Source organism: Rousettus aegyptiacus, unplaced genomic scaffold, assembly GCF_014176215.1.
Source record: "Rousettus aegyptiacus isolate mRouAeg1 unplaced genomic scaffold, mRouAeg1.p scaffold_m13_p_5, whole genome shotgun sequence".
Lineage (NCBI taxonomy): Eukaryota > Metazoa > Chordata > Mammalia > Chiroptera > Pteropodidae > Rousettus > Rousettus aegyptiacus.
Window position 1 is genome coordinate 79,434,309 of NW_023416308.1, and position 11,215 is coordinate 79,445,523.

The window sequence follows — 11,215 nt, forward strand, 5'->3', positions numbered from 1 at the left end:
TCATTTCTGGACTTCTTTACCTGATAGCTGAAGGAAGTTCTCAAGCAGAGTCATAACTTCCAAAAGGAAGTTATAGTAATTGTGAGTACCCAAGGGCTATGGGAAGGATACCGACAGCATGTGGTATATTCTACCACTTGAAAGATGCAAATGTATATACCACATAACTCTAGATTTTTATGGACATTTTAAGTTAGTGGCCAGTTAAAATTTTTTTTTTTTTCAAAAAAAGACAACTTGCAACAGGAGTGTTTAGACAAATCTAAAATGAGAGCCATTCTATTAATCGAACAAAATACAAACCTACTGCTATAGTTGATCCTGAAGGCATAATTGATAACCATCATCTCTCTATTCCACTTTTTATGATAGATTTTTCCATTCCCACGAATGGAACATCTGCTAGTTTTTGCATAGCCATATATCCTACAACTTTATCCCAGAGAAGACTACCCTGGTTTCTATGTCCTTGTTAGTACTTTCAAGCTACACTACCTATTGATAATCACTAGATGTTGGAAACAGCAAGGGATCTTTCACTGACCTCTTTGGTTTCGGACATTATCCTCCCACCACCGTTACATGATAGCAACCATGTCTCCTCATGACCATCTGGGTCAATAATTCTGCAACTAGAGTCACTCCTTTCTCCAATTTCTAGTCTATATTCCTGGTGAGCCACAGATGGTCAAGTAGTATTCATAGTTTTAGGCACTGTACCCTACCCTTGGAAATGACAACTTATTACCCATGGAGATTACTTGTGAAAAATAAATGTGTTTCTGGAAGTGATAACAGTAAAAGCTACCCTTATTTCTACCTGTTAGCTTCAGAATGCTGTGGTTTAGTTATCAAAGTCACAAGGCCTGGTGGTTACTATACTTCAGATACCTAATATATTGAAGGACAGCCCTCACCTCCATAAAATGTCATCCTTGAGTTAGTTCCTTAGCTGTATTACTTAAGACATTCCAAACATAGCCCTCTTAAAATCTTTTTATTGAGATGTTTCAGTTTCGCGTGATTTGTGGACTGTTAACAGCAAGTATTAAGTCCCACTTTGTTGGACTGCAAGTGTGTTCTGAGTGTGTTTACCTGGAAAGCATTGACAACTTTAACCAAATATCAATGGTAACATCACTGAGAATGGAATAGACTGACACATATGCCTTTAGTGTAATGCACTAAAGGCAAAATACATGTAATATGTACTTCGAAAATGCTTAATCTCAATTTAACCATGAGAAATCTTTAGACAAATCTAAAATGAGAGCCATTCTGTTAAACAAAACCTTCTAATGTGTCGTTTTATAAAATTTAGAGAAATTCAGAAAAACTATTTTCGTTTTAAAAAGACTAAAGATGATAACCAAGTATAATGCACTGTCTTGGATCGAATCTTGGATTGGGAAGCAAAAAAGTTACTATAATGAACATTATGGGGAAATTGAAAGAATTAGCTACAAATTTCCCCACTGTAGTTGTAGAAAATGTATATCTGAGATAGATCGTGAGAAATAAATGATACACATGAGTGAATGTATGACGTCACTCCTGAGTTATTTCTGTGTTGTTTTTCATTCACTTTTCTTCTGTCTAATTTCAGTTGTCCTGAATATTTGCATCTCTCTCACCCTGGAAGAGCTTTATGACACTGTCTCGGATCTGTTTTGTCTTCACCCCATAAACGATGGGGTTCACAGTTGGAGGAAGAAGAAGATAAAGATTAGCCACAATAATGTGAAGAGAAGGGGGAATGGTGTGTCCTCCAAAACGATGGGTAAAGAAAGTGAAGAATGCTGGAACATAAGTGATGATGATGGCAGATATATGGGCAGTGCAAGTGCTGAAGGCCTTCTGCTGAGCATCTGCTGACGAGAGGCTGACCACTGCCCGGAGGATCATAGTGTAAGACACGGAAATGCAGCAGATGTCAAACACCCCAATCAAAAGGGCAACCATCAGACCATAGATGACATTGACCTTGATGCTGGCACAGGATAACTTCACCACTGACATGTGGTCACAATATGTATGGGAGATAATATTGCTTTGGCAGAAGGGCAAACGCTTGACCAAGAATGGAAAAGGAATCATCAGCAACACACCCCTCAAGAAGGTGACAAGTCCAGCTTTGGCAATGATAGGGTTAGTGAGTATGGTAGCATAACGCAATGGGTAACAAATGGCCACGTAGCGGTCCAGAGCCATGAGCATGAGCATACCAGACTCCACACCTGTAAACCCATGGACAAAGAACATCTGGATTAAGCAAGCATTGAAGTTAATTTCCTTGAGATTAAACCAGAAGATACAGAGTGCATTGGGTAGAGTGGTGGTGCAGGTAAAGAGGTCAATAAGGGAGAGCATGGCCAGAAAGAAATACATTGGACGATGTAAGGACTCCTTATGATGAATGAGGTACACGAGGCCAAGGTTTCCCACAAGGGAGATGATATACATTGTGCAGAATGGGAGGGAGATCCACACATGCGCTTTTTCCAGACCAGGAATTCCATTTAGAATAAAAGATTTGGGGGCCACATATGAACCGTTGGAAACCAGCATAACTAATTCAATAGATGAACTTATTCTCCCAGAAGTTTCTATATTGAGGAGAAGAAATTAAGAGATAGAAATTTAATTCAGATTGTCCTTGAGAATGCAAGCATAAATGTGGAATAAAATTACATTTGTAATAGTATCAATAATTTTGAATAATAGTGACAATGAAATACACAATTTATTGAATAATACTATATTACAGGTAATATTTTAAAAGTTTGTCAAGCTATCCAAATGTAATTTTAAAATAATTAAAAAGTTGTAATTAATTTTTGTCATCAAACAGAAGAAACTGAGGCACAGAGAGATTCAACAATGTTGATTGTTACAAAACTAGATTTGATGACAGAAGTGATATTCATATATGACTCTAGCATTCATACAATCTCTTTACATTCTGGTTTGATAGAGTACATAGCATAGATAGCAAGTTATAACTGCATGAAGGATGGCCTGGAATTTGTTTATTAAATTATTTTTGTGAGTCGATATATAATGAGAAGATTATGATCATTTATACCAAGTAAGAGCTTATTTAAATGTCAGCTCTTTTCATACCATTGTATGACTTGCTGAAAGATATATTTCATCCTTGAAGCCTCAGTTTCCCATCTATAATGAGAGGCTAATGATAGCCACCTGAAAGAGTTCTGAAAAACAATAAGTTTAGTTTACTCTTACGTCTGTATCCTGATGGATTGGATATATTACTTCAAAATGCAAGTGTAGACACTGTACGAATGTGAGTTGCAAAAACAATGGCCATGAAGGTCATTCTAACTTGATTGTACCATGAAAAAAAAAATCTCCTTTCTCAAATACTGTGTAATCCCCCAAAGTCATTGAGATTATCTATTTCATTTTCATGCCCCCTGTCATTACATAATTCAAGAGAATCATGTTCTCTGGACTTTCCCTTTATTCTCTCTTGGAAATATGTTCACTCTCATTACTTCATGTATAGTCAACATGAAGATAATTTTCATAATTAATTTTATAAAAAAGCGATTTCACGATTGTTGACTCCTCCTTCTAAATGCATACTTAAATTTCCATAGACAGTTTAAATTCACCACGTCCAAGACTAAACTCATCACTTTAATTTCTCTCATGCCAAAATAGGCTCCATTTCTGAGTTCTGTCTTTTGGACAATAGTGCAATCATCTGCATACAACACGATCTATCAGTACCTTTGCAGGCATTCCTTTACCTTATCTTAGATACAATTTCTTTATAGCTCAAAGTGTCTTAGTTCTTACTCTGTCCAGGTTTCCGCAGCATGTGTATTATCTGTACTGTATCCTCAAACAAGAAAAACTGCTATTTTTAATCCAGAAATATTTCTAATATCAGGTCTTTTTTTCTGTCATCACTCAATTATCTTTTAAAGACCAGTTAGCTGCATTCATCTATTCCTTTGCCTCTTTTCAAAATCAAATTTGTCTTACAATGCAATTTCAAAGACATTTTAATCCACCGCTTAATAATTTTCAGTGTCTTTCCATAAATTTGAAGCTAGGGCTCAAATTTCTTGGCATGGCATTCAACAAAGTAAAATGTAGGTCTTACCTAAACTTCTTACCATTTTCTTTCCATACCCTAAACACCCCAAAGTGTCCTGGTTTGGACGATAAACTGTATGATCACCATATTCTAGCATTTCATGTTTAAACTTTGCTGCACTACTTGTTAATCCCAAAATACTATAGATGCTTCAACCATGTTGGCTTTGCTTAATTTCTTTCCCTCATTGGAAAATCACTCTGCCATATACTCATCTTGATAAGTCTTCTTTGAACACTGAGCCAGAATGAAACTTCATTTAAAGAGGACTGTGTATTCCAGAGTTCGGAGTCAGCTACTGTCACTAAATTTCCTGGCCCAGGTACATGGTGTTTAATATGCTTGCCCAAAGCCATTAATGATTAACTCAGAGCGGAATCTAGGTTCTTCTAGCTCAAAAGTCACATCTGTTTAACTAACCAAATCCTTTATAAAGAATAACAAGCAGTGAATCAGTCTTTTATTTCTCATTTGTTTGTTTTTGTTTATTTATTTGCTTGTTTGTTTTCCTTGGAGGAATATGAGGTTTCATGTTTCTAATTTGAGACCTCTACATCTCCTGCTTCTTATAATTTTTCCTAGTCCAGTATTTCAGCCACTTCCAGATAAAGAACAAGAGGGTTGTATGGGATGATTTATACGTTCTCTTCCAAAGGGGAAGGTTATTTGGTTACAAGTACCAGCCAAGGTTACAAATAACAAGGTTATTTGGTTGCAAGTGCCTTTCCTTGAACCTCCCCACTTCCTTGTTTTTACCTGTGGTTCTGGGGAAGTAAAAAGGAGACAGAATATGGAAATGTTTTGGAAGTACAATAATGACAAAAGCACAGGCAAAGAAGTCCACCTCAAGGTCTTCTTTTAGTGTTGCATTGAGCCCGAGTGAAAGAAACAGAGCAGCACACTGTACTACAAAAGCATATCACATCAAGATATGCTACAGCCATACCGCCTCATATCAATCACAGTTTCTCTTTCCTCCTGGATGACAATAGGTTCCATTACCTGATGGTAGTGTCTGAGCCTCCAGGATCTAATGAAAAGTGCAGTGAGTGATGCTGTCACTGCTTCTTCAGCTGTTTCTTCATCCCGCACCGGGCAGCCATTTGACACAAAGTGTGTGCAGCACCCATTGTTGCCTTGGGCTGTTTAAAACAGAAAACAGGCTTCTTTAGATTGTCACTTGATCCTAGCCCCCAGAAAAATCAGAGTGAATCAGGTATTGCTTAAGACCCAGGAAGACCAAGGAGGCTTGCTTTTTTACTTCATCCGTAATCTCATGGTATGTTTCTCTAAAGATGGTCTATGACAACATTTTAAAAGAGGAATTCAGGGTTGAAGACACAGAATAAAATCCAGTTAGTCATCTGAAGAATCCTCTCCCTCATCCTTTGGAGAAGGAGGTCAAGAAAAAGCTGGATTCAGAAAAGAGAGTTCTAGATCCTCTGAGACTCCATCATCTTTTGTTGTTACTGTTGTTCTGAAATGCTCTTTTTGCAATGTCAAATTCAAATTTTTAGTGACACGTAGTGTTACCACTGAACCTGAATATTTCAAGCGTATAGACTAAATATAGTTAAATAATTTCATTGTTACTTTTTTTTTTTAATTTTCATTAAGCAAACTGTGTATGTAGCACAGGGCCTTTCTATGCCTCTACTCTACTTATTTTAGGTTTATCTTGTGCATAAATAGCCAACTTGAATATTAACTCAAATATTTATCCATATACCTAGGGAAAAAATGGTAACAATAATTTTGTTGGTCTATATTTACCTATTTAAATATTTTTACCTATTTATTATTTAAATTGATTTACAAAGTTAATTACATTCCTATGAATCTACCAATTTAATACTATCATAACCATTTTATCTAATCAAGATTCAGTATGTTCGATAGCTTGCTGAAAGATACAGAATTCCAGGCTCTCTACACTAAAACTAGTGAAACACATCCTCTTCTCTCTTCAGTGAAACCAGGTTTTCTACCTGAAAGTCCCTCTCTGCTATCCTCATATTTTCTCTATTTTCATGATGATGATAACTTGGGGACCTGTGTTGGAACTGTTTGTATATTTATCATATCCCTTTACTAACCTGTGAGATGTTTTAGTATATAAGCCAAATCTGCCACTATTTTACCCCATGAATAAAGACCGTACCTAGATTGAAAAAGAATTAAATTGGAGTTAAAATGGTTAACTTCAAGTTGTGTGCCTGAATTGAAGAATGGAGAGTGGATGGGGAGAGGTGGGGAGTTACTTGGAGGGAAAAGGAAGTACCGATTGATCTTTTCTTGATCCGAAGGGTCAAGGTTATTATTGTCTAATTCTCTGTTGCCGTCATTATACAATATATTTGTAAAAATGAATAAATGTAAAGAGAATTTTCTACATCTAAAGAAGATTTTGAGAGCATCTAGTTTTTCCCACAGAAGAGCATACATCTCTTGCTGGCACTATCTTGACTTTGAATGTAGAATGAACATGTTCTTCCTAATCACCAACAACATCCTCTGTAAGGCAAAGCCCTTGATTTCTGTGATGACCCAGGCAGACTGAAACAAGACTAGGTTTTATCACACAATAAACCCAGGATCAAAATGTCTGAACATCATGACCATACCCAAAAGTTAGCTCCAAAAAAGATGGAATGTGAAAAGTGCTCATGCCAGGAATAGGGCCCAAGAATGTTTATAATGGCAGCATGTTGATTTTATTTTATAAACTTTAAATCATAAGTGCTCACTCTAGCTGACTTCCCACAGGAAACTGGCATATAACCTCATATTCTCAGGACTCCCAAGTCTCAATGTAAAACAAGGCATAAGAGCTCTCAGGGACCAGCCATGGAGCCCTAAAGGGAAAGTTTCATATTTTGGGAAAAAATTAAATCCCCAATCATAGCTGGCCCCCAAACGATGGCAGTCTAGAAAGTAATTCTCATTTTAGGCAATTAAAAACAAAGCAAAATGCATATGTGTGTTAATTTTATAAAAGTGCTTATTTACTTCTTAATATATGTATGATGTATCATTGAATTGTATACTTGAAACCTATTTAATTTTATTAACCAGTGTCGCCCCAATAAATTTAATAAAATAAAAGAAAAGAAAAAGAAAAAATTTTTAAATCAATTAAATAAAATCAGCTTATAAATTTCTTAAAAAAACAAAGAAATGAATTCTCAAATATTATATTCATTAATTTAAAAAGAGAAATGTGATAATAAAAACATTTTTAAATAATCCATACTTCCAATACTAAGAAATATCTGTTAGTTAGGATTTTTTGTATCATTATTTCCATGTATATGTAATTTTTCTTCTTCAGAATCAAAATTCACAGACCATGAGATAAAAGTACATCCTGCCATTTGTGACGACATGGATAGAATTTTAGAGCATTACACTGAGATAAATCAGATAAAGACAAATATCTTGTGATATCACTTATATGTGAAACTATAAAAAGCCAAACTTATAAAAATGGTGAGTAGAATGGTGGTTAGCAGAGGCTGGGAGTGGGGTATTAGGTATATACTGTTCAAGGGTGCAAACTTGGAACTAGTAGATAAATAAATCCTGGAGTACTAATGAATAGCATAGTGATTATAGACAATGATACTGTATTATAAGCTTTAAAGTTGGTGAAAGACTACATCTTAATTATTCTCGTCACAGGAAAGAAATAATAATTTTTTGTAACCTGAATAAGATGTTAGCAAGTGCTATGGTGGTTTAAATATGTTCATACATAAAATATATTAAGTCTTTTTATAGACATATATTTTTTACTTTTCTTAGATAAATATTCAGGAGTGGAATTGTTGGCTCATATAGTAGGTACATATTTAAGTTTTAGTGAAACTGGCAAAGTGCTTTAAAAAGTGATTTTACCATTTTACATTCCCACCAACTTTATATAAAAGTCTAATTGGTCTACATTCTCACTACTATTTGATATGGTTAGTCTCTTGAATTTCAAACATGTCAGTGTGCATATAGTGGTATTCCCCTGTGATTTTGCTTTGCATTTTCATAATGACGAATGGTGGCTAAGCAATTTTCAGTGTCTTTGTCTCCTGTATGTCTTCATTGGTGAGTGTCCAAATAATTTGCCATTTTTAACTTACTCTTATCAGTTGGATCTCTTGTCCATTTCTTCCTAAGTCCACTCATAAACATAGAGACATCATCTTTACTAGACATCTTGGCATATATTTTTATACCCTCCTCACTCATATTAAAAGCAGTATATAAACATATTTCATTTCGCTTTTCATACCTATGTTTTATTTATATCATAATAAAAGATAATAACGCATAATATTTGTAAGCATGCATACCCGTTTAATACAGCCTTTAATTAGAAAAACAGACAAAAAGCAATGAAGACTTTAAAGTATATGTCATTCAAAGATTTTCTACCTTGAACATCCTAGAAGAGCCCAATTATGTCATTTAATTATTATTTACTTAATGCTAATAATATTGTAACTCAGCATATTTCAAGAGGAAGGCTCGCCACTAGGTTTTTCATTTATTGTAACCCTCTATTCTGGAATGATTTATACCTTACCAGATTTCTTTCTTTCTTTCTTTCTTTCTTTCTTTCTTTCTTTCTTTCTTTCTTTCTTTCTTTCTTTCTTTCTTTCTTTCTTTCTTTCTTTCTTTCTTTCTTTCTTTCTTTCTTTCTGTCTCTCTCTCTCTCCCTCTCTTTCTTACTTTCTTTCTTTCTTTTTTTCTTTTTAGGTGAGGCAGCCCTTGTCAGCTTACAATCCCGTACTTTTTTTTTTTTTTTTATGCCTACGGCAACTGGTCTTCCTAGGTGGTCTTCCATCCAAGTATCAACCAAGTATCAGCCAGGCCCAACCCTGCTTAGCTTTACATCTCACCAGATTTCTAATAACTGAAGACCCACTACAGGCAGACACTCTGTTGTATAGCACTCATTTCATTTTATGTGCTTCGTTGAGTGAATTCCTTCACTACAAAAAAAAAAAAATCTAACTTTGCTAAGTTTCTGGTCATTGTAGCTGTCTGTTCTAGAAGAGGTTCTATTACATCCGATTCCTTCTTACTGTTTTCATTTTCAGTAGCTGCTATTCACTTCTACAAACTCAAGGAGCGATGTTAAATTGTAGTCACAATATTCTCTGTTCCCCTCCCTCAAATCATTTTACTTTGGGGATTTGATGAAGGTCTACCAAATTAAAGTACAACTTTAAAGAAATCTGTATTTTACTGAGGTAGGGGGAGTAGAAATGGAGAAACAAATTTAATAATGCAATGCTTCAAAATGAACATACAACCCAGCCTTGTTACATAAAACATATTTTGATGAGTCTCTAGCACAGATGATTCCAAAATTGTTTACCTAATACTTTCGAGAGAGCTTTGAGACCCATAAGTGCCATGTAAATAAGTAATGACAAAAATTCTGAAGCTAGAATTGAAGGGCTCTGGGAAGTCAGAAATTATTTCAGGTACATAGGACACCAGACACAGTTCTTACCATCAATCACAGAAAAGTTGGTAAAATATGAGGGTAATTAATGAGGTTTTTTTCTCTTCCCTCTGCAAATAAAATTTAAATATAAATTTAGTTTCAACAAAACTAAATTTACTTTCTCTCTCACCAGAGACTTATGGGAAGGATATCTGTTGTGAAGCCCCAAACAAATATTCTCCTTTTTCTCAGAAAAATCTCCTGGAAGCCACATTGTGTTATTAAATAGTGTTCCGAACCAATGCTGTGCAGTGTTCAGTCTTTAAGTTTCCAGATATCTTGAAACCATGTTTGCCTTTCTCTTATGCACTATTATTTTTCAATATGCACACTAATTTGTTGATTTATGCACAAGCAAGAAGACCAAACAGTAAGAATAAGAGAATGGAAAGTTTTAAACAGTTGAATAATAGAAGCTTTCCATTTTGGAATAACAATTTTATCTGCAGTGCAGAAAGTTCAGAAAATATTTTTTTTTCAAAATATACTATTGGTAAAAGTGGCTAAACATGCAGAAAATATATTAAAATATAATATGTACAGTATAATATAAATGTAAGTTCAATTTTGGCTTCATATTTTATACTTCTGGAATATATAATTTATTATGAAAAATGAAATGAATGAAAATTGGAAATAAAAAATAACTTTATGAAGAATGATAAGTTCTGTCAATGCCTAAACTTGTTAATACAAATTTCTATGAGCAAAAGTGATAGATTATAGGCCATGCTACTATCTCTCGTTAAGAAAGTTCCTTGGAAGATCTTGATGCAATTGAATTTAACCAGTTTGGATGGAGACCATGGTCTTTAAATGAAAAACCCTTATTTTATATTTCATCGAAGTTTCAAATTATTTCTCTACATTTTAAATCTAAAAGGAGAAGGTTTTTACTAAGGTCCATATGTAATTATGGAATATAATTAAATCTTACAAAAATAATTTTAAGTGTATTGTACAAGTTTTCAATGAAATCAAACTTTTTTATTTAAATGAAAGTTACCTTTTTAAATAATCAACTCAAAAGTCTCTGTACTCTTTTCTAATAATATTGCTAACACAAAAAGATCAATAAAACAACCACAACGTTAATACATTAACACTGAATTAAATGCTTGTATAAGAAACTTCTGAAAATATATACACCTGAATTTAAATTTTAATAACATTACTTTGAGGAGTTAAGTGAGAAGTGAGTTTGTGGGGCTAGTGTTACTGTATTTTCTATTTTATGTCATTTCCCACAAAAGGGTTGAAATATAAAAAGATTTTTCTTCAATAAAAGAGAGGATAGCTAAAACGATTCAATCCATGTATCATAAAATAAAATTTGAGGACAAATGTTACCTTGTAAAAATGTTTGGCAACTATGCCAGAAAACGGGTTCGTATTTTAGTGTTGAAAGTGCCTAGCAAACAATAAAATAAAAGCTAACACCTCCTCTAAAGATGAAAAAGTAGGTGAATGAATAACCAAGATATTAGAAAAACGATTGACCAAAACTACTTTAAAATATGTTTATAATAAACAAGTAAAGTTAATTTTATTTCAAGCCACAATACTAAAGAGATAGT

General features: G+C 34.1%; 1 protein-coding gene across 1 annotated transcript; it reads right to left on the reverse strand.

Annotated features, from left to right (window-relative positions):
- Positions 1-1,602: 1,602 nt before the first annotated feature.
- Positions 1,603-2,568, reverse strand: LOC107505601 (olfactory receptor 52N5). Its single transcript, XM_016135860.2, has one exon. It carries the CDS (start codon positions 2,566-2,568, stop codon positions 1,603-1,605), a length of 966 nt encoding a protein of 321 aa, XP_015991346.2.
- Positions 2,569-11,215: the final 8,647 nt, after the last annotated feature.

Coding starts and splice junctions, on each gene's coding strand:
- LOC107505601 (XM_016135860.2), bottom strand. CDS start 2,568: ATGCTGGTTTCCAACGGTTCATATGTGGCCCCCAAATCTTTTATTCTA.